Genomic DNA, 24,636 nt, shown 5'->3' on the forward strand with positions numbered 1-24,636 from the left:
ATTTGTCTCAAAACTCGGGACCCTAGCTATCTGCTAAACAGCAGTGCCACTGGCTGTAAACCAGCACCTATTCACCAGCTTAGAACTTTGTTGCACCATATTCCACTACCAAAAGTTAAGTGGGCCTTGAATTAATACTAATGTTGCTTTTTTAGGCTGGAAATCTACAATCTCTGCTATTAAAAGTCTTTTTACAAGAGTATAAGAAAAGTAACGACATCACATGAAATTAATTATTATGAAAACAAGCTGAGAGAAATAAGAACAAATCAAATTACAGGTGAATGCATTTGAAGGATTGAGAACATAGTACGAGAATAAGCTGTTTTGTAACAGTTGGCTTAAAAGCAGACAAGTCCATCACCTCCCCCACTCTGAACTAAGCAGGAAGTAGCCTACTCCTGCATACAGAAGTACATTCACTATTTATAGTAAAAACTCATATACAATCACTACCCTTACCAGAAAAAATCTGAAACAATGCAGTGTAGAATATACTGAACAGATAACCCATTCCTCCTTAAACTATTTGTTCCTATGCTATCTTCTCTACAAAGTGGGCATTATGTCAGATTTTAACATCAAGAAAAAGTGTTATCAACACAACACTTTGACTTCTACATATTCTGAAGTGGTATGATGAGACCATACTGAATCCCTAGTTTCAAAACAGGCACATTGGAGTTTATACAGTCACATTAAGATAAAGTAGCAGAACATCTAAAGAAATGCTAAAACATGAACTACAGCTCAATATTCCAAAAATGGAAGCAATTAAGATCATGAGCATGCAGATCCAAACCTGGTTGTCTCATGTTTTTTAGGATGCATGTTGATAATCTTTAGCCATGCAACAATGAACCACTGGAGGCCAGGGCAAAGAACTGTGCTCTTTACTAACACTGCTCAAACCAAGCTAAGTTGCAAGAATAAATTCGTGGTAATCAGATCACACTTTCTAGCTTCCCAAAATAAAAGACCTGCATTTTACTACATACAACTTCACATAAGGTTTTCTTTATTTAACCTGTCGTGTCTACAGGAAATCCTTTAATCACAGACAACAGGATTCTCTATAAACCAAGGGGCTGGTTTAGTATAATGCAAGGTTTTTTTCACCTTTTCTAAAGCCTGTCTGAGAACTCAAGTTCACAAAAACTAACTTCTCAGGAGAAAACTATACTGATCACTCAAGTTTCCTTTGATCACCTTCCAAATCTCCTGCTGTCTTTGAGGGAAATATATTCTCGACTCAACCTGCATTAAAGACGATCTGCTACTTTAAAAAATCCAGAAGAAAATGAAGTTACATTGTTAATACACAGGTGTTTAGCAGCAACAGCACAAAATTTTCCTATTATAGAACAGAACGCCTTAAGAGACCAGATACTGTGTAAGAACTATCTTTCATTTTAAAACTCCTATGATTTCAAATTTTCAGCCCGTGTCTGAGAAATACAATGTTAAAGTTCACAAGTCTTGAACTTGTGTTCATTGAAACATCTTTTCTCGTGGTATCTGTAGCAGTTTAGTAATCATTTACTAACAAACAAAACTTACCTATCACGCAAATTTGATTATAGACACTTAGAACTGCTCCAACAGTAGAGTCACCAACTCTCATAACTTTGAAAGGTCACTGCCATTACTACTAATTTATTTTTAGTTTAAATTTTTTTTCTCCTTTTAATGACTTCATGTTTGCACTGTCTTCTGCTCACTTAACACAGTTCTTCCAAATATGTCACTTGAGTACATGTTCTTGTCTTTTCTTCTCCAGTTACTAGTCCTTTCAGGACTCAAAAATTCACATTAAGAACAACATAACTATTAATATACCTGACTCACTGAATAAAATTTATACCAGTAACTGGATAGAATGCTAAAGGCTCAAATATATACATCATTTCAGCTAAACATACATATAAGCTCTCATTTGAAAGATGAATATAAAGAAGTATGAAATGTTACCCTAGTTCCTCCACTTCCATACAGTTTTTAAAGACTACATAGCAATAGAGAAATATTGGGAAATCAATGAAAAATGATAGGCTGAAGAGAAAATCGGTACATTTTAAGTATCTTTTCCTATGTTGACAGAAAGCTCCAGAAGTTATATTAAAATAGCAGGTATCCTAATAAACTTACGGGGGTACAAGCTATGAAGCAAAATCAGAAGGACTAAGCATAAAACAATAAGCATTGAAGTCAGATAGAAAAATATTCCCTTTTTTTTTCTGTACTTGCTCAAATGTTATTAACAGCTGAATATTGATGGTGGGGTCCTTAAGGTTGCAGAGAAACATTTAGTGAACAGAGATACATATTTTGTTTTTACCACTTTCATTCAATACATAAAAGGATTTTCTGCCTATGAGGGTTCTGGTACTATTAAACTTGGAGAAAAGAATTGGAAACATTCTAATGAATGTGTAAAAAATAGTTAATGTGAAGAAACAAAAGAAAAAAGACCTAGATAGACTCTTCTCTGTGTTGCCCAGTGAAAGGACAAGAGGCAGCAGGGCACAAATTGAAACACAAAGAACTCCATTAAAAAATACTTTATTTCCTCTAAGATCTCTCCAACACTGACATGGGTTGTCCAGTTGTGGAGTCTATAGTGCTGGAAACACTAAAAAACAGAAAGGACACGGTCCTGAACAGCCCACTCTACTTGACCCTGCTTTGAGCACATCAGCCAGAGAATCTCCAGAGGTGCTGCCTTTCAAGTGAGTTAGATTTTGGCTAAGATCATAAAATATGCTGAGTTACAAAGGGAACCACAAGGATCACAGAGTCCAACTCCTGGCTCTGCATAGGACAGCCCCAATGTTCCTGAGTGCATTTTCCAAACACTTCTGGAACTCCTGTCAGGCTGGTGCTGTGACCATTTCCCACTGTCCCAGTGCCCAACCAGCCTCTGGGAGAAAAACGTTTTCCTGATATCCAACTTAAACCTCCCCTAACACAACTACAAGCCATTCCCTCAGGTCCTGTCACTGGACACCACAGAGATCTGACCAATGTAGGCCCCTCCTCTCACAAGGAGGTTGTAGACTGCAATGAGGTCTCCCCTCAGTCTCCTCCAAGCTGAACACACCAAGTGACCTCAGCTTCCCCTTAAGGCCCTTCACCATACTCACAGCCCTTCTTAGGACACTCTCTAATGGCTTAATGTCTATGTTTAGATTGTGGTACCCAAAACTGCCCCCAGCACTTAAGGTGAGGCTGCCCCCGTGCAGAGCAGAGCAGAACAATTCCCTCCCTTGCCTGGCTGGTGATTCCATGCCTGTGCTGATGCACCCCAGGACAGGGTTGCACCTCCTGGATGTCAGGGCACTGCTGACTCATCCAGCTTGCCATGAGCCAGGACCCCCTTTTCCATGATGCTCCTCCCCCTCATCTCATTCTCCAGTCTGTCTGCATTCAGGTTGCCCCACCCAGGTGCAGAATCTGATGGAGATAATGCTCCACAAATGAATATTGATCAAATCTTCTATTGAGCAAAACATTTATGTTTGGTAACCTCACACAGGAACAGCTATGGTGGCATAAAACAAGTACACAACTGAAACATATGGCTGTTACTATCAACAGGACCACAAGAAAAACATGGCAAAGGAGGCAGCAAGTGGAAGCTTCTCAGCAGAATCAACCACAGCTGGAATATAATGATTAATAATATGATAGAGAGGGCAATCAACTTTTATTTCAAAGAGGAAGCCCTTATCTTAGTCAGACAAATAATGCATTTTTTTCCATCCAGTTTGTCAGTAGTTAACACTCAAACTGCATCACTCAGTCACAGGGTCAACTAGAGCAATTGCTAAACAAAGAGGGGCAAGTCAAAACCGCATGAAAAAAGCTCTGGGAAGAAATCACCCTGGATTCAGGAAAACGCGTGTGATACCACTATTCCTAGCTACCTGAACGCTGTAAGTAGGTGCCTGAATGAGAAGAGGCCTGGGCTTCTCTGCTGGACACAGTCAGCTCCAACAGACTCACCACAAGCCACAGCTGAGCCTCCCAAACTAGATGTCTTTGGGAAAACATGTTTTCCCAAAAACTGCTGCCCATCAACTGTAAAAGGAGGAACAGATGTGACAGAAACAGTCCTGCAGACATTAAGGTTAGTGAAGAAGGAATTGGAGGAGCTGCTCCAGATGCCAGAGCAGAGACTGCTCTGCAACACACGTGAAAGACCATGGTAGAAAAAATAGTCATACTGCAGCCTGTAGAGTCCTACACAGGTGAACACGTCCTCAATGAAGCCCCAGCCCAGGGAGAGCAGCCCACACAGCAGCAGGTTCCTGGCAGGACCCGCAGCGCCTGAGCGAATCACATCCCTATAGCAATCTTTTCCTAAAGGACTGTACCCTACACACACCTGTGTTCTCAAAAGATTGTACCCTGTGGGAAGCCCCTGTATAGAAGAGGGGAATGGGTAGCAGAGAAGAGCCCTTACAGACTGATCACAACTCATATTCTTATGTAGAGATCCCACATTTTTCTTTCAAAGTCAGATTTTAAAAAGCTTTGATTTTAGTAGTTCTACCACGCCACCATTTTTGCAAATGTCTGTTTCTCCTTAAAGAATGATAGGAAGACTGAATGTATCACAAAGATTTTTGTTCAAAGATTAATAGATTTTAAAATAACTGCCTGAGGAAAAGGCTTCGCCAAGAATATATCAGAGAAATGAAACAAATAAGATTAGAGTATTACATAATGTACTTTGTAAGTATATTACCAGAATACATTCAGGTCAGGAAGGTGCAAGCTAGCCTCAGCCTGCACTTCTAAGAGCTGGCTAAATTATAATTTGACTTGCTCATTTCTCTTCCAAGGGCTCCAGAAAATCTATAAAATCTGAGTACAGTCAACATAGCATACTATATCGTCTGTAAAGTAAGTTTACAGATGTTTGGGTACCCTCAGTTATTAGATCATTGAGAGAAAAATCCAATCCGTAACATATGGTTAGCAATACAAGAAATCTTGCCACATGATAAAAAAATAGCATGACATTATACAGGAAACACTTGCTTCTTGGTGCATTTGCTCCATACTTCCAGAGTACAAAGCTAATTAAAACAGCAATCACAACAAGTGGATCTGGTAAGACACTAATCCACTAAGCCGAAAGACAAATGCACAGAGGAGAAGAAACTGTTGAGAAATAGAACACCAGAAGCACACTTACCTAAATTTAAGAAATCTGAGCTGGAAGAAGGTGGAAGTGAACTTTGTGTGGAAGGAACTGTATTAGCTGTAGATGTTGAGGTTGGATGAAGGAAGTCCCCAAAAAGGTCTGGACCAGAGAGGGCTTGATTCTCTGAACTTGATGACATTGTGAATGGGTCAAATGGATCGGCTGAAAAAAAGCAGAAAAAAAAAATTACAAACGGTAGAATAATAAAGTTTAAAAAGCCTTGCTCCTCTGAGGGCACACACAAAAAGTAAAGTTCATGCTAGCAACTGCAGCAGCCTTCTGTGAATTTTGTGTGGCAAAGAGTAACCACTTATTCTTTCCTCTAGACAAATGAACTTTCACATGATACAAAAGGAATCTCAGCCATACATAATATGAACAGCTATGTCTTCTAACAAAAGCTGCAAGACTTTCTAACAAGCAGCATACAATTCAAAAACATTGTTAATTTCATCCACTCAAGACATATCTTGAGTGCGCATCTGACACACAAAAGAATAACATTAATTAAATAATCTGTAATACCAAATCTGCAACAGATTTTGAAAAAATGGACTATTATACTATTAAAAAGAACATGAAGTAAAACACTCATACTACCATTCAGACTTGAAGGCATTGGCGATTCTAGGGCAGAAAGCACGTCAACTCAAGAATGAAAACCAATAGAAGACTTCAGCAGGTCTCTAGTGATCCCAGTGAAGAAAAAACTAACTGGAAGAGTATTTATAGTCAGCATGGAGTAACATGTGACAGTCAGCTGGAATCACAGCTTTAGATCTTCCTGTTTCTGCTGCCCTCTAGGGTCAAAACCCCTCAAGAGCCCAGGGAATTCTGCCAGATTCACTCAGAAGCTGAAGAGAAGGAATAATCCTGCTATAATACCCCAGCACATTCTCAGGTAATGACCACATTTGTAAGGACTCAACATTTCAAGCAAATTTACTGTAGCATCACACATAAACAAAACCTCAAGTATAAGTTTGTTGTGCAAGCCAAAATATAACAGTGGCTAAATAATTTTATTTCTGCAATTATCACTCTTAATAAAATTCAATGAAATACACTGAATGACAATGACTACAAGAATGAGATATATACATGACTACTGCTCAGGTGTTTCATGCAACTGACATGATTAAAGAAAGATAAAGGTTTCCTTTTGTAGAATTATATCTATGTAAAAATGGTAAATTAAAATTATTCTTCCTTGACCACAGTAACAAAGTTCAATAGTGAATTGCCTCAAAATAAGAAAATATCTTAAATCATCTATATGATCTGTAAAAATACTTCTATTTTTCTATAGATGAAAGCTTCTAGTACCTATGAATTATTTTTGTACAAACAAACAAATCCTTGTAATGGTTTCCCAGCTTATGCGACTAATATCCCCATAAACCTTACCAGAGAATTGTTATTCCTGAAAAGTGAGAAAGAGATGAGTATCCACTGGTAAGAAGAAAATCTCTGAACTAAAACACCTTGTTTAAATACCAAATAGACAGCACTACACAGCATTCTCTTTAAGGATACTGACCTGCTAACAACATCAGTAAAACCAGCAAGAAAACGTCTTTTAGCAGTATCATTATCCTACTGGTTTGAACAATAATTTACAGGATTTCCAGTTGATCAGAAGCCTTATTTGATTAACACTTCAAAACCCCACACAGACATTTGACCTAAGCAGAACAGCTCCATGTGTCTACTGCCATCACTTTATATAAAGTTCAAGTTATGACAATTTTATGCCTTAACAAGGAAAGGTATGGATTTAGAAAAGGATCTAGCATATAACATTCGTATGGGAAGGCTAAGAATTCTTTTAGATACCAAATTACTTTTAAATTCAAAACTTAATACTTTTCTATTTACAAGAGTTTAAAGTTAGTAAGATGCTGGAAACGTAACAGAATATCTGGATAGCATACACAAATTTGTCTCCTTCATGCAGAAGTAACACCTAATCTACTTGCTGCAGACTGACATGTCTTCACCATACTGTTGAAATACAGTACTTATTTTCTAAGCACAATGCAAGCAGCAGTTTTCATGTGCTGCCCAGGTGACAAATACTGATATTAAACTCACATACCTGAAGACATCGCTGCTGCTGCTGAAGATGAAACCTGAGTAGCAGCTGGACACTGACTGCTGAAAAAGAAATCTGTTCCTTGTCCAAGAAGATCTCCAGTGGGCTCACTTGAAACCTGTGACACACTACCCACAAACAGATTGTTCAACAAGTCTGCATTACTTGATGAAGAGTTTATTTCTGAGATAGGTTGTTTCTGTTCTGCTGAAATATCAGAGTCTAGTCCCAGCAAGTCTACATTCTCTTCAGGGAGGGATTTTTGTAATGGTGCAGATGGAGCTTCAAAACTGGCTTCAAAAAGCAACTCTCCTTCTGGAGTAGAGTCCTTTTCATCAACAATTGCTGCACTTCCTTCATCTGTAAATGTCGGGAACTCCTCATCTGAAGGATCACTCTCTTCCCTGTCATCAGACAGCTGAACACAATCATTTTTAGATGAACTGTCCTCTATTCCACTTTCTGGAGTTTTTCCATCTTGAACAGAAAAAAACCAAAACAGTAACATCTTTAAATAACCAGTGTTATTCTTCTGTCTAGGGTAAGAGAAATGTTCATGGTGACATCATATGAAATCAATTCCTAAATAACCAAAACTCATATAAGAATTGAAGAAAAAGGAACTACATGTTGCCTGCCACCTCTTTGTATAGGGCAGAAGAAGCAGCATCTGACTACTGTATTTGTCACTCTACAAAGCTAGGCATTACGAATTTTTACAAAATGAGACTGACTAGAACATTCAACTCAGATCACTGTGTCTCTTAGAGCTTACAAGATTTCTCAGTAACTGCTGCACTCAAAAAAACATAAGCAGCTGCTGACATTTTTTCCCCCCAGGAAAGGGAGTTACAGGTGTGCTATAAAATTATGTTTTCTTAGTCCTACTTACTGATCTGAACCCCACTGGCTAATCTACTTTGTTTCCTCTGTTCCTCAGCCAAAGTGGGGCTGTGGGAGTGAAAAGCTTCCTTGTAGATCTTTAAGGTTTGGATTTTTATAGAAAAAGAAAAATTTAGCTCAGCATTTAAGTTATATTCAACACCAAACCCCCTTACTTGGTGTTTATCCAAAGGAAGCAGAATAACCACTTGTAATTCTGCAGAGGTCACTCTTAAAATAGCTTTTTCTCATGGTTAGTGAATTAGAGCCTTCTTCTGCCTAAGAAGGCTTAAGCATTCACTGGAAGGCATACAAGACAAACATAAACCACACAGAGAAAAACTTCAGAGAAAAACGTGTACCTTTCCAGTCCAGAGTGTGAAAGAAGTTGTTTGCATCAGTACTACTGCTGTGTGGGGATTCTGTATCAGTAGGTGCACTTTCTGAAGACTGCTCCAACTGGGATGCCTCTGCTTCATATTGTGCAGTTGAACCTGGCTGTCTAGGCAACTCTGGTTTCCCTATAAAACAGAAGCCAGAGCCCTTAGAGGGAAACTTCTCATCCTCCACGTGGCAGCTGATACTTGTCGTTCAGGCTGACTGCTGTAGGAAAAAAATTACCTCCAATCTATTGCTCTCTAAATGTAAATTCCTGCCCCCATCACCTTTGAAATTATCATTAATTTCCTTTCAATTGCAAAAACTGGTAAAACCCTGTTTTGAACTAGGACATTAAATGAGAATCTTAGAGTAATATTCAAACATTCCATTTACATTTGTAGGAAAACGTAATTAACACCTCACTAGTACCAGTCATCCCCTAAAACATGCAAGAGCCATGAAGAGTATCTGCAACGAGACAGAAAAACAGAAAAAAGCAAATGCAGCCGTAGAAAAACCCAGAATATGCAAAGCCAGTGAAGAACATGGAGTGGTTAAACACCACAAAGGGATTAATACACTGTATGCTGCTATTAACTGCTTCTTATATTTCTTATTTTACTGAAATTGGGTATTAAGTAATTCTTGTGCAAGATACAGTTGCACAGCTACCTACTGTGGTATCATCTCTCAAAACAAAAGTTTCCTCAAGGCAAAGGGAGAAGACTTTCTAAATTAGTCAATAGTCGTCCACTATTTGAAAAAAATGGATGGTTTGGAGAAACCTATTTGTCTAAATTTAAATACACAACTGGTAGAGTACTTTTTCACTCTCCTTCCACATTCTCAGTTGTAGCTTACAGATGCTGAAAAAACAGTTCATCTCAGAAAATATACATGAATGATCATGACTAATGAAAGAACAAATTAAATTTTAATGGAAAGTTTTTTTAAAAAAGTTCACAGCACTTACTTTTGTCCTATTCCCTTGCTATCAATATTAAGAAATACTTTTAGTGTAATTTGAAATCCTTACATTTCATGTATCAATCAGAAAATGGAAATTACTTAAGAAAATAAGAGTAATTTCAGAGCCTCATCATCAACAGTGATGTAAAGCTAAACACTGACAGTTGTGTTCGCAAGAACGATTAAGCTAAGTTATGTAGAAAATGGCCTAAATCATAATACAAACAACACATATCCTGCTTACAAGAAAGGCCAGCAGCAACCATCTTGTATGAAAAGAAACATACTTGAGATGTACCATATTAACAGCATAGGGTGAGATCACATGTGTCACTAAAATCACTGCAGTAATCTTCGTCATGCTTCTTTATCCTCAAAGCACAGGGAAGGCTTAAGAGTCTGAATGAAAATGTCAAAGCTAATCACTGACACCAGGAGAAGAAAGACACTGAACAGCATTAACTGAAACTAAAGCAGGCATCCACTGATGAAGCACTGAATATGTAGAATTAATAAAATAAAGTCTGCTGGAACATATTAGGACAAGTTCAGGAAATTAATTACAACATTACATGGCCATGCACAAGAATGTTGTTAAAAACATTCTTACCGAAAACCATTTGAGAGGAATGCTCAAATAATTTTAAGTGAAACGATACTGGTGCCAGTTTAGCAACAGTTTAAATCCCTTTCAAGACATTGTGGCTACAAATACTGACTGTTACAATTCTGCTAGGAGTCACTCCCTGGAAATGGCTTATTCATAGTTTCAAAGCTAGTACATGTAAGCACAGTGAAAGTAAGACAGGTATAATTACAATCCATTACTGGAGGATAACTTAAGCTCCTCCATATAATGCATATTTTAAACTTTTTAATCGTTTTAGATTTCTTTCAATTAATGGAACATAAAAAACTAAACAAAGGCCTGAAACACTGAGTACATATAAAACTCTTTCACATTCTCTAGTTTTTCAAGGGATTCATTACCAAATTTTGATAAAATCTCTTGTTGTTCCTCTCGGGTGGAGAAGAGGATCTTGGGATTCAGTCCCTTTATATTCATGTTATCCCAAGGTGGCTGTTCACAGCTGGGTCTATCTCTGGGCTCCACCTCTACTTCTAGATTAACTTGAAATAAATCAGGATATTTCTCTTGTATGTCACAGGCATCCAGATCATATCTGTAAAAGACACAGACAAGAAGTTTCTTGATACTGATGGCTAACTGGATTAGATCTACTGCGGTCCAAAACAAAACTCCAAAGCAATTAGTATTAGTAAGACAATAGAAATGCTGTATTTGTTTCATTTTCCCATTTTAAATTTACTTTTCTTATTTGTACAATTTTTTTTTTGTACCATGAACAAGACTTTAAGGTGAGTAAACAAAATACTCTTATTGCAATCAAGGTCATCTATTTCCTGTACTGACTATATTTCCTCTCCCTCCTATATGCTGACATTTGGGAGGTTAAGCAGGTTCAAAGAAAACTTCTTCCAATCTCCTCCAAAAACATGTCAACATACTTGGCAAACTTCACTGTAGTGGCATTTCGGGGCACGAAGCCTGTATGGAACTGAATCTGAAACATCTTCATTGAAGCCATCTGTTGAAAACAAAAAACAGGAAACTATATAAATCCATATGAACAGCATGTACAGTATTCTGCCTTTAACATAATGCAAAGTATTTTCAGCATTAAAATATTTTGAAGCATTTGTAACAAAAATTTCCATTTAATTAAAAGTGTACTTTGCCTTGTAAGATTTAGATGCAGTTGAAACAGAACATAGATAGATCTATTAGTAGCACTAACAAACCTAAAGACCTTCAGTCAGATATGTCTCATCACTAACCTCAAAATAGACTATCAAAGTCTAAAGTCCAGATCCTGTTCTGGAGGCTAAAGTTGTATTACCCTTGTTCCTTTTCTGAATAGTATATGCTCAGAAAAATCCATTGTGCGATGCATTAACCAAGAAATACATGTGCGTCACATATAAAAGACTAGATTAAAAACAGTTTAAAATGTAGCACATTTAAAAGGACACTTCAGAAGGCATGCAAAGAAGTTATTTTCTGTGCAACTTAAAGTCAGCCATTCATTCCAGACAGAATTGTAGGGCTTTTCTGAACTGACTCATCACTCACCCATTCACAGAAAAACCACTTTCCCATGACCGATGGGAATACAAGTGTCCAGAAAATGCTACTACAGAACATTCAGGTAGCTCATCCAAATTACAGCTCACGGATCAATGTAGCCAGTATTTGTTTCCTAGCATTAGTCACAACACCTGTGAAATAGTCTTGCCAGTCCTTAAAAAGAAGTCATGCAGTAATAGTCCAGAAAATATTATATAATAAAATGGAATTATGAAAGCTTTCCTTGTAAATGAGCATTTACCTGAACATCACAGCCAGAAATCAAGTAACACAAAAAGCATTGCCACAGATTAAGGAGAGGTTGATCCTTCCCCTGTATTCAGCACCAGTGAAGCCTCATCAGTAATTGTGATGCCCAGTGCTGGGCGCCTTAGTACAAAAGAGACATGGACATACTGGAGAAAGCTTCTCCGATTCTTCTGTCCCTACCATCACTTTCCTAGAAGATAAACTAAAGTCCCTCTCAAATTAGCTGTGAGAAAGTCAAAGACATTCACAAAGCCTAGCTCTAAAACACAGGAAAAATCCTGAAATGTGGTGGGTAATCTCTGTAAGAGATCTGCAGAGAACTTCAGGGGGCAATTTACAGTACATAAAACTAAGGACACACTGAAAATTGTTCCATCAAACCTCTAAATCCAGATCATCACAAACACTATAGATGTATCGTGTTATAGCCAAAAGCTGAGAAAATTCTAGTCTTTTCTATCAATGAATAAATGCCAGAGAAATCACATCAAAGAATCTCATATCATGAAAGATGGTATAAGGAGTATAACCTAACCTTGGCTAAATTTTGTCAGTTTTATGCCTTTCTCTAGATGACCTTAAACCACACAGTAGTTATTTTTGTGCATTAAGGAATCATTTAATTGGTTTTTTAGTCTTAAGGTGTTCTGGAAGGTCTTGTTCAACATCTACAACATGACAAGATCTGGTATCTTTCTACTCACAAAGCAGAAAAAAAAACAGAGGGATAACGATTTCAGTAACACTAAGTATGTATGAATACATACATACAGACGTATGTCCCACATGTACCGAAACTGGTTGAAAAACTGTCTGACCAATTTCCACAGAGCTCCAAGCTCTAAACTTTCCACTACCCTTCCTTATCTTTTACATGGATTTCCAAAATTAACTTGGATTACTGGAGAAAAAAAGAACACGCCTCTCTTTTAAGAAATTTGAAGACAGGCTTCATTAACACGTTTTTTTCAATCTTGCAAAACATTTGCATCCATAGTTGAATTAAAAAAAGGAAATACACATTCTACCTAATAGAACAAAGACAAAAGAAATTTAGCTACAAAAACTGCATCTGACTTTATAAACAGGCTATAAAACCACATGGATAATTCTAGCCTGTTTTGTACATGCAGTCTCTGGAATCCCACTTTTCTACTGAGTGGTGTTTTTCCTTTTTTTGCAGTTTGTGCAACAGAATTAAAAAGCTCTGGCTTGTTGTGGATCTTAACAGATAATAATTGCTGCCTCAAAAAAACTGGACTAGAGGCTTTCCTTACAAATATAACGATTATCAATACTGAAGTACTTTCCAGAAAAGCATGTACATGTATGGCATTAGCAGGAGTGGACATACTCAGAAGGCTTCAAAAGGTTGAATTCACAAGTGAATGAAAACCTCAAACATTTCTCTGAAAAAAGAATAGTAAATAAAGCAAAGTGCTCAGTAGATAACTAGTAGGATACAAAATTTCAACCAAAAAAAAAGCAAATCTTCCATTCAGGCTCTTAAATTTATCATTACCTTGGCTTGTAGTCGTCCTCCTAGAGTTGACCTGGCATGATAGATCACAATGAGAACATCCCCTTGGACTGTTATACCCAGTGGGATTACTGCTTTCCCATCTTCAATTTTGAACTCCCTAAAGGAAAAAAACAAAAAGCATAACCACAATTACTTTCATTTGAAAAGAGATTAAATTGTGTATTACTTTATATTTAGCCTGCTTTCTCCATAGCCTTCAGTAGCTGAAAAGCTAGAAGGACTTCAGTATTCTCTAATTTTTTCTGTCTATGATTACCCACACCTAACAGTGTTAGTACCACATGCAATTGTGGAGACACCAGAGCCGTACAGGGGCTATAAACAGTCACGCTGCAGCTGCCATGCCTGGGGGATCCTTACAGTTTCCATGACTGAGACACGATTGTATGCTCAGCACAAGTACATTGGGGATCAATGTTCCCAGTCTTACATCACACAGAGTGAGAAGGCGGTCTTCCTCACGGCCTCACAGTGTCCAGTGTGCCAACCCACCATCACCCCCACTGCTCTGAAAGACCAGATTCAAGCTTTTGTAACGACCACATTCATGATTTACCTTTTGAGACCAGTTAAAAGGAGACAGAAGAAACCAGAAACATGTAAATGTTAGAATCTAGAAAAAAGCAACTTGCTGTTTCAGAGCAAGTCATAATCTGTACTTACTTCATTTTGTCATATTCCTGGGAGGTAGTGGTTACTCTCTCATCTCCCACATAAACCTCACAAAAAGGCCTGCAGCCATTACGCTGCTTACTGAAAAGTGGAACAGGAGTCATGACAATTGATCTGATCAGGATGGGCTTGCTGTGAGGAATAATGGGCTCTTCAGCCATCATGTCACACATGTACTCAATGTATCTGCCAAAACAAGAAGGTACTCATTTAGTCAAGAGCACATTTCTAAGAAACGGATAAACACATAAGCGAGTTACTTCAGTTCTTACCCAGTCACTAAGCATTGGTAAAGTGCTAACATGAAACAGTGGGAACATTTACCACCACCTCCAGCAAACGGATTTTCAAATCTGATAGAATGACACAAAAGCGTCTGTAGCTTTACATATAATGACTTGTAAAACAAACTAGTCACTACTTCAAAGGCCTTAAAACAGTGAACTAGGAGAACTATTCATTTTGTACCTTACACATAATGGATTACTCAAATCTTCCTAAACGCTTTAAATTTGTCCTGATTAGTATCTATTATTTAGTGGAGAATCCCTTAAGTATACATGAACTAAATGTGTACAAAAACATAATCTGTCATTTATCCTGAACTAATACTTGTTTCCTATCCTTCAAAAATCTAATCCTTTTTGTAGGAAACACCCTACCAGTGTCACTTGTTACTCATACTTCATGGTTATGAGATCCATCAAATCAAATCAAATAAACAGTTTAAAACATTTGTCAAAGTATATGCAAGCCATCTCTGCCTGCACTCAAGAAAACCAACCTCCAGGCATTTTTACCCAATTGTCAGAAGTAATTTCTGGTATTTCCTCAGAGCTTGCAGTGTTCTGACACAATAAAACCTACTGTAATAAACTAGGAAACACGAAATAAGTCTTACACATGTGAAAGAGGATTTTGTAATTAAGAAAACATTCTAAAGCTCTGCATACCCTTGTCTTCATTCCTAACACTTCTTTACAATAGAGCATATTTGACCACTTCTGATGGGTACTTACAGACTCAGAAAATGCAGAATTACCCTCTATTCACGATACAGCAAAACACTTGGAAACACGGATGTCTGAATACAGGCATTATTGAATTAATTTATACTTCTAAAGACATCCTGTAACATATTCAGATTGAATAACTACTTGCTTCAACAGTACCTTACAGTACCTTTTATGAGAAGGCCAAATGCCAGGTGGACAGCGTTTCATACTGAACATGTAAACAGCAGCTTCAGCAGTAGTGAAGAGACGACAAAAACACAGAAAGGAACAAACTACAACAGCAGATGCAGCTCTTCCATCCTAGTAAAAAAAATGTAGTTTTTTTAGTAAATCTAGTTGAAAAAGCATTATCCAAGTTACTGAATAACATCTCATTATGTATCCTGTATCCTATCATTATTTAATGTCATGATGTCCAAGGTCTAGTGCCATTATTTGATCTGAAGTTAGTATCTATCTCAATGTGAAAGTTTTTCATTTAACTTCCACACCATACAAAAGATACTACATATTACTTTCTTGTTGAAATGTGAATAACTACTTTAGTTTAACAGTATTTGAAATCTTCAATTGATATTCTTTACCTTACTGTCACTAATACCCATTTTCTAGGTTTGTTTCTTGGCTGCTATCTGAAATCCCAGAACACTGCTATTTTTGACTGACAGCCATGGACTTCTGCTGCAAGAGAAGTACAAAGATTCAGAAGAACTAAACCACATTAAACTCTTTAGACTTCTGTCTAAAACTGTTAATAGCTTGCCAAGAAACCAAGAGAAAGAAATTAAAACACCAAGCTTCTTTCTGTAGGAATCCCAGCTACACACATATCCCAGACACATCCCTGTATTATAAAAGGCAAAAGATTTGGAAGAGATAACGGCTGACAGAACAGGACTTCTCCAGGTTTCTTCGTCTGCAACATGGAATAGAAATTTTATCATTCATTTCTTAAAGTTCTGGAGTAGACTTTTTACATCACATCTGGCACAAAGCCATGTATATACAAGTTTCTCTCACATGTGAGGAAAAGGAATGAGTTTGGTACCTCGAACAAAACACTTTCAGGGAAAGATGTTACAAAAACTGGTGCTAATTTATCACATCTGCTTCTTACATACTTGACCAGTAATCACATGACACTGAGGTATTAGAAGCATAGCATTAATACAGATTTAGATGCCTAACCTCACAGCAGCACCGAAAATGGCTTTAAGGAGCTGACATGAACTAACTTTTTACTTGCAAAACACTACATAACACAAATATGGTTTGTCAGATTAACAAATCCTGGTTTTGACTCTGATAGTGATATTCTCTATTGATGGTTATACCATATCACCAGACAGGTTTTGAATGCCTTCCAGCAGCATTACAACCTTTATCATATGGTTATGTTTTGCTTCTACTCTGCAGCAAAATAAGAATGTCAAAATTTCACATGCAATTCTCTTAAACAAATGTAAGAATGACCTAATTTTCAAATTCTGAGCAAAGTATTCTTTAAATTCAGTTCTGCCCCCACCATGTTTGACATGAGGCAGCTCTACAGACAGTTTTATTGCTTCTTCTGGTTAGATCAAAGTTAGTAACACCTTAGAGAATAATGAAATCTACAGAGCAATCTGCTGCCAGCAAAAGCAAGTAAACCAGAAGTCTTACAGTCAGTTTCTGAAATCCTGTGGCTACAGATTGCATGCTAAATGGACAGTAACAGGATATGCAGTATAGACCTAACACACAGATAACAAAATTGGAGCAAATACTAAAGGAGTAGAGCAGATTTTTTTTTTCCTTCCAAAGGTTACTTTGCCTATACATTGCCTGTATGTACAGTGCCTTCCACTCTAAATGGAAGTAAGCAAGGGCTACATTACCCTACCAATTCCTTCAAGGAGAAAATTGATGCAAGTAACTTCCCTACAAACACAGGAAGGAATTGACCCCAGGGCTTCTAGTAAAGAAAGCCAGTAACAGTCACAAACTGAATGGATACTAGCACCCTTATTTATAATTTAAAGCTCTACTGAACAAAGCACTTCAGACTTAAACCAATTTCTTACAAGGCAATGCACAATGCAAACATTTTTCTGGTCTTGTTTTAGCCACAAATGCATGTTCTTGCATATGCTATAGAGATTCTGAAGATTTGGTGCTCGTCTTGCTGGCCAGCCACACTCAGAAACCTGCAATGAGAGAGACAAGAGACAGTGAGAAACACATCTTAGGTAATGTAAATGTCTACAAGGCAATTTTACACTTTATTGCCACCTTAATGTAGAAATCAAGTAAGATGCTCAAGAAAAGTAGTGTTACACAGTATAAACACCACTTTTTAGGATGAAGTGCAATAAAACTTCAGTTCTGTCAATAAATCTGCTGCATAAGAAGTATCAAAAACTCAGATTATTACCTGAAAAACTCTTAGAGCAAGGAGTAAAATAAAACAGTTTTCAACCTAATTTGTGCACATATACTTAAGCAAAAACAAAAAACAAACAAAAAGAAAACCCCCAAAAAACTCAACAACAGAAGATTAGGGTTCTTTTAATATTTATCCTTTGTTCAAAGAACTTATATGGTTCAGTAATACTCCATTTACAATTACTGCTTCCAAACACTAACAAAATATCAGCTTCACTGCTAAAAACCTATACCCTTAAAGTCAACTGCCCAGTAAGGATGTAGTATACGAAACTTGTTTCTTAAGGCACTTGAAACATCTGAACAGTACATATATTCAGCATCAAGGAAGCAAGTTACAAATGAAGCTTTTCCTTTTTGTTTTCAGTCTCAACTACAATTGCCAGATATTGAAGACCAAGTTTTCCTATCAGCAACATGTCTTCCTAACTTTCTGAACTTCCTAGATAGAGTTTAAGGGTTACTCTGAGATGAATTAACTGAACTGATTATCACAAAAAACTGTGTTTGTGCCAAGTACAGGAAAAAAGGATGAAATAACCAGTCTAAGTCTCCTACAACTTTTCACTGTACTCTAGTACTTTAATTAAAAAATAAAAAATAAGGCCATTTCAGAAAGCATCACTTTGCAAGAGATTTAAATTGCATATTCCTTTGTTAGTGCAAGTTTATGTAAACTCATCAGTAAACAAAGAAAACCTAAGGCAAAAAAGTCCTTTGTATCCCTGTTCACCATAGGATTCAATGTGGGCTTCAGCACATCCCCAATATTACAACAGTAGTGTGTGCGGGTTTCAGCTGGAGTAATTTTCTCCACAGTAACTAAATGAGGTTGTGTTTAGTATTTGTTGATAACACATAGATTTTTTTTTACTGGTAAGTATGGCTTAGACAGAGCTAAAGTCTTTTCTGCCTCTCACATCACCTCACCAGCGAGCAGGCTTGGGGTGGACAAGAAGCTGGGAGGGGACACAGGTTAGACAGGTGACCCCAGCCAAACAAAGGAATATTCCATACCACAGGACATCACGCTCAACCCATAAAGCTGAGGGAAAAAGAATGAAAGGGGAAACATTTGGAAAGATGGCGTATGTCTTCCAAAGTAATCATAATGCATGATGGATCCTGCATTCCTGGAGACGCCTGTACAACTGCATGCCCACAGGAAAAGGTGGATAAATTCCTTGTTTTGCTTTGCTTGCACTTGTGGTTTTTGCTTTACCTATCAAACTGCTTTTACTTCAACCCATGAGCTCTCACTTTTACCTTGTGATTCACACCCCCCCGCCCCCCAGTTCTACCAGGAAGGAATAAGCAGGCAGCTGTGTGGGGCTTGTTTGCTGACAGAACTCAAAGCACAGCATTACAAAAGTGCTGCAAATTACATTGAAGCATTGCAGCTTCAGACCAGAACACAGCCTAAAACAACACATGTATTCAATAAAGCAAAAAGTACTGACTTTTTCCTTTTAATTTACTCCCAAATTTGCCCTAAACCAGGACATTTACCATTTACTTTCTACTCAAACACTAGGTCTCCTACAAGAGGTAACAAAAACAACATTGCTTTCTGTTTCTTTAGCTGTGTTTTAAGCGCTAAGTGTACTGACAATTAGCAGAAAGATGGATAGTGCACAAACTCTCAGAGCAACCAATTCCAAGGACTAAAAACTAGCAGAGAAGACTTCAAAACTACCATTAATTTTAACCAAGATTAAAGAAATTTTCAGAAGTTCCATACAGATAGCAAACAGAAAGAAACCAATAATACGCAATTTCATACATACCTTCCAAGCAAAGTATTAGAATTAAGAATTTTAGAAGCTATTCCCTTCTGATCATGCTTAAAGGCTTGCCATCATCACCTTTTGCAAGCATTAAAGTAAAATTAAGCTTCTTTAGCTTCCTACATGGCATAGCTGCTCCCACCCAGCACTGAACAATTAAGTTAGTTAGCACTGCTGGACATCTCAGTTTCAAGAACAGGCAGTTAAGAGTTCCAAATACAATTACAGTTTGTTTCCAAGTACAATAACTGCCTTCCTAAATACACCTAGACAATAAAGTGGTCACAAACCTTCAACGTTTCAACTAATTATGACCTAGTAAGACTTCCCAACAAAACCAAGATCATATTCCCATTCTTAGTACCAACACATCAAAAATACCATTTGACTGTACACCTCAGACTTGCATAACCAAAAAAAAACATCGGCAAATTCCCAGTCACAAATTTATAATTCCATAAACAGAGACTGATCACTCAGCAGGATGTGGAATAAATCAGTTCACTACATCAGTCCCAAACTTCCCAGCAATCTAGTGCTAAAAAGAATTGCTGAACATTTTGCTTTGAGGTACCTGCTACAAATAATCATGCAGTAGATTTCCTGCATAATCAAGCTTTTTTGCCTTCCACCTTGAATAGTCTCTGCCTGAACCTCATATTGAGCCAGATACAGATAAAGAAGCTGATTGCATTCATCCAAAGACACTGTAATGATTTTTTTCAGGTGTAACAATACTTTATCTTGTTTACAAGGAAACAAAAGGAAGTGATAGCACTAGAAAGAATGCATTAAATATATCTCACCTTGACATGTTAAGTCAACTCTGATAACTGAAACAATACTAAGGATGGCTCTGCATACTAAGGCCCCAAAGGTTTTTTTATTCTGTAACAAATAACAGTTCTAGACTCTGTTCTTGGCAAACAGTATTGTGTGGAAGGGGCATGATCACTACAGACTGTTAAGGGGTTGGACAACTCACAATACAGTAACAGGCCCAACTGTTGAGCCTCTTACAGGACAGCTGAAGTTTACTTAGGAGCAGACACTGAAGTATCCAATATCTCAACACCTAACAAGAAGTCTTCAATACTTTGTTACTGATTTAGGCAAATACCTTCATATGAGTATCAGAGAAATTGCCAGGAAGGATAATGGAGTCTTAGCTAAGCTACAACAATACTGAAGATGGTAGGAACAGTCAGTCAGCTATGGCTGAGTCGTATGGGAGCCAAATGGTATGTAGGGACAAGGAGAAACCAGTGAACAGGTTATGCAAATCAGTCACCATGTCCTTGATAAAGGAAAATGGTAGGATATAGGAGAGACTGACATTTTAGTAAGACTTTAATTACTGTAAGTATTCTCCACTTATATTTGAGATACATAAGACACACGGGCATGTTTTCAAAGATATCACTATCCTAGAACAAACTTTAGTCAGTCAGATTAAAGATTAGTCTACTACCAGTTAAGTTTGGATTTAAAGCAAAGACAAGGAGAATATAGGTTACCCTTTGACCTTGTGCTTATATTTATTCTTTTGTAATGTTTTTGATTAACCTGCTTTAACCTATTTTACAATAAAAAGCTGAAGATATAATAAAAACAATGTGTTCCAAGGCCTTTTAGAGAAATACACAAAAACTATACACACCCTGTTATGGAATCTTGAAGGCCTGTATGTTCTTGGAGAGAGATTGTACACAGCATAATGGCCAGGATGTTTAGAGTCCAGGCACAACCGCACATCTTCTATGTTATTTTTGATGGCAGATTCTACACCTTCAGCTGGAAAGGACATCACTGAAGACAGAACAAATTGCAATTGAAATTTTTCATATATTAAGACCAAGGAGAAATTAAGTTTAAGAAAGATATAGATATCATACCAGCAATTCTGGAAGTGATGTAGGATATATCCAAGTCTCCTTTTGCATAACTGAAAGAGAACACATTGGTGTTAATACTAGGAGGTATAACCATTCAAGCCATTCCAAAAGCCAGATCTCTCACGTGGCACCCACCACTATGAATAACACTTCATTTCTTCCATCTGAGGCTTTTTACGTTCACATTTCAAGAGTTTCAGAACAGAGTTTTCAGAACAGATACTGTGTTTAAGCAGTTACTTATTTAAGTCAGTTGCACCAAAACCATCTGTGAGATTTTGTACAGATGCCATTAATATTTAACTCACTTCTCTAGCCCCTGCTCTTGCTTATAAAAATGTACTGTAGGGTGTCAGTTTGAAAGCCTATGAGGATACATTAACATCTTTAATGAAGATTCATTATGAAGATTCATCTTTAATGAAAATTCATCTTAAAATGAAGACTACTAGTTGAACATCAAAGTTTAAATTACGTAACTCTAGCATGTTACTATCTAGCACAGACGGCCATGCTGCCCAATACACAAATTCCATATGAACAATGTTCAGAACACCTCCTTGTCTAGCCATTCAGGAAGGACTCTGGCAGTCACACTCAAACCAGCATCAGACTTGTCGCTGCCAGGACAGAAGCCCCTGTGCAGCTGGAGAACCGATGGATGCCCTGCTTGATTCCCTACACACCCTGCACTCACAGTCAGACCAGGTTTCCTCACCAGTCGCACCCCAGGTTTCCCTTAGCAGAGTCCCAGATCTATGGTTGCTTTAGGTAACTTAATCCTCCTGCAGCAACAGAGTAACAGCTGGAGCTGCTGCCTCCCACGACCACTCCCAAGAAAGGAAATGGTGGGCTTTTATACTCTCAGAGTCTGTAAGTGGCAAAGTCTGGGTCTTCCTGCTGAGTCCTTAGGTGCTGCTGCGTCTCACTGTCCTGGCTGGGTCACAGGTCCCTGTGCCCTTTGCTGTGCCAAATGTTGCTAATTCCTGACCTCCTGTCTCGGGCTCCCACTGCAGCTGCACCCCGAGCTACTAGCACTCATCATAGAGGGTACCTGAATTTTGTTCCTCATTTAAATAGCTCTTTCAAAAGTTCACTTCCAGAACTCCCATAGTGAGCAAAGACACTAATCATTACTCATCTCTCTCTCATACAATTGTGCACAGCTTAAAAATGCATCCCCCACAAAAAATCTCACAGTAATACTTAGGTCAACTCCCTGCACCTTTATCTAATAATCTACATTATGTCAACAATTAACTAATTTAAGACCACTATTATTTTTTTGTTTCTATGGTCTCTGCTACGTAGCAGAATAAAAAAGCAAGAAGGCAAAAAAAATGAAGAGACCCACTGCAGGCCAACGACCTTGAATATAAGTACACAGGTCTGCACTCCTGGATTGGCAAAACAAGAACAAATCTCACCAACAGAATTTGATTTAGACATCTGTAACTTAAATAACTTCAGAATATCAAAATGTCATCAAAGTACTATGATGTGTATTAAATTAATTCAGAAGCACTAATGAAACTTTCGTACCTCAACAAAATTTCAAGATACTGCTTAGAAGAGCAGACCTAGGATACCGCACTCAAATTTTGAAATACCAAGAGAGAACATTAAGTTTTGATTCTTTACTGCTTGCTAGTAATAGTCATGATGGAGATTAGAGGGATTGATTAAAAATACATACTGTATATATAAATGTAGATTTAATATACAAGGATAGAGAGGAGGATTTTAGATTAGGGACGAAAAATCTTCTGAATGCAAGGCCATTTAACAGTAATTATGCAGAATGGCATAATCAGTGTCCTAGCAGTGATAATGACTCCCTGTCTCAAACTGAAACCACAAGGAAGTTTGAGTCTCGCTAGACAAAGCATTAAAAAAACCCAAAACCCACAGCCTTGAGAAACCTTGCATAAGGAGGTACAAATAAGGAGGGTGCAAATTCCAAATTTTATGCACCTTCATCATGTAAGCTTAGGTGGTATTTCTGTTGCAGCCAAACAAATTAAGGCAGAAATTAACATTCAGAGCTAATAACAATTGTATAGTAAAATCTGTGATGATTGTAGTCCTTTATAGAGATGAGATGCGTAAAATGATATTTCTTTGTTACATTCAGCAGATTCAAGCAAGAAAACATGTAATCATTCTAATATCAGGTTTTTTTGGTATCAAGACAAAGGACCAACTAATATGACAGCTGTATAACACAGAACCATTATCCCTTCAATACCCTAACACCTAAGTTAAGCAGCAACTTGTGACATTGGTCCAAAACTATTAAGAGCAAAAAACCAACAGTACTCACACCCATTCCCTCAGGAAGACTTTCAGACATTGACCTCTTACTACCAACACAACTCAACTCAGCTTTGGCTCTTATATTTGTCTAAATTAAAAAGCAACATTAGGAACATGGATCTCACCATACACACATAAATACAGGAGTGCAGTTTAGTAGTCAACAACATAGTCCAGCATGGTCAACTTAGGCTTCGGATTTTGCAGGAGTATGCCAAGTATGTGTCTATCACACTGAAAAAAGCTTCAGAATTTTTGCAGTCTTAATTAAAATAAAGCTTCTTAACTGTAAAATCAACACAAGTCTCCAGAACATGTCACCATGTCTTTGAATTCATCGAACTTTATTCTGAAGATTTCACACCTATTTCAGAAGTAAGACCTTAACACAAGGTACTCTGTTTTCAGCAGTGTTCTAACTTTGGGTTATCATTTCTTTAAATAGTAAGAAGTTGAAAAAAACATGTATTCTTCTCATTGTTTAAGCATTCTATGCATTTCAAGATAAAACTCTCCAAGTAAAAATCACAAATAAAGTCTTTCATTTCATATCCTTAACAGCAAGAATTTCATTTGGACAGCAGTTTTATTGACAGGTGGTAAGAGAAGAAAAGCATGCAAACATAGAGATACATAAAGTGTTTTCAGCCTGTCTGCGATCCAACATGGGAAACTCCATATGCTCTCAAGGGTCTAATTAAGCTCAACAAAAAAGTACAATGGGACACCAACATTTAGTCACTTTTCTGATTATACCAGGCTTCTTCAAAACTACTGGGACTACTTCATTGTGGGGCAGGACTAGACTAATCTAGTCTCTGTATGGAGGTATAGGGTTATTTCCTTACAATATCTAATGGGGGCCTGCCTACAAGAAAGCTGGAGAGGGACTTTTTGCAAAGGCATGTAATGACAGGATATGAGGGAATGGTTTTGAACTGAAAGAGACCAGATTGTATTAGTCTGGTCTAGCTGAAGGTGTCCCTGCCCGTTGCTCAAGGATTAGAATCAGATGCTGCTTCCAA

The 24,636-nt window shown here is 37.5% G+C and overlaps 1 protein-coding gene across 1 annotated transcript in view; it reads right to left on the reverse strand.

Annotated features, from left to right (window-relative positions):
• Positions 1-24,636, reverse strand: part of GAK (cyclin G associated kinase) — a 68,534-nt gene that overhangs the window by 15,033 nt on the left and 28,865 nt on the right. The window contains exons 12-22 of the mRNA XM_033084757.1: positions 21,296-21,345; positions 21,061-21,209; positions 17,253-17,375; positions 15,356-15,489; positions 14,165-14,359; positions 13,481-13,598; positions 11,070-11,149; positions 10,530-10,723; positions 8,552-8,710; positions 7,311-7,784; positions 5,204-5,374 (exon numbers count right to left, since the gene is read on the reverse strand). Coding sequence (XP_032940648.1) covers positions 5,204-5,374; positions 7,311-7,784; positions 8,552-8,710; positions 10,530-10,723; positions 11,070-11,149; positions 13,481-13,598; positions 14,165-14,359; positions 15,356-15,489; positions 17,253-17,375; positions 21,061-21,209; positions 21,296-21,345 — 1,847 coding nt within the window. The remainder of the gene's footprint in view (positions 1-5,203; positions 5,375-7,310; positions 7,785-8,551; positions 8,711-10,529; positions 10,724-11,069; positions 11,150-13,480; positions 13,599-14,164; positions 14,360-15,355; positions 15,490-17,252; positions 17,376-21,060; positions 21,210-21,295; positions 21,346-24,636) is intronic.

The sequence above is a fragment of the Catharus ustulatus genome, chromosome Z (genome assembly GCF_009819885.2).
Source record: "Catharus ustulatus isolate bCatUst1 chromosome Z, bCatUst1.pri.v2, whole genome shotgun sequence".
Lineage (NCBI taxonomy): Eukaryota > Metazoa > Chordata > Aves > Passeriformes > Turdidae > Catharus > Catharus ustulatus.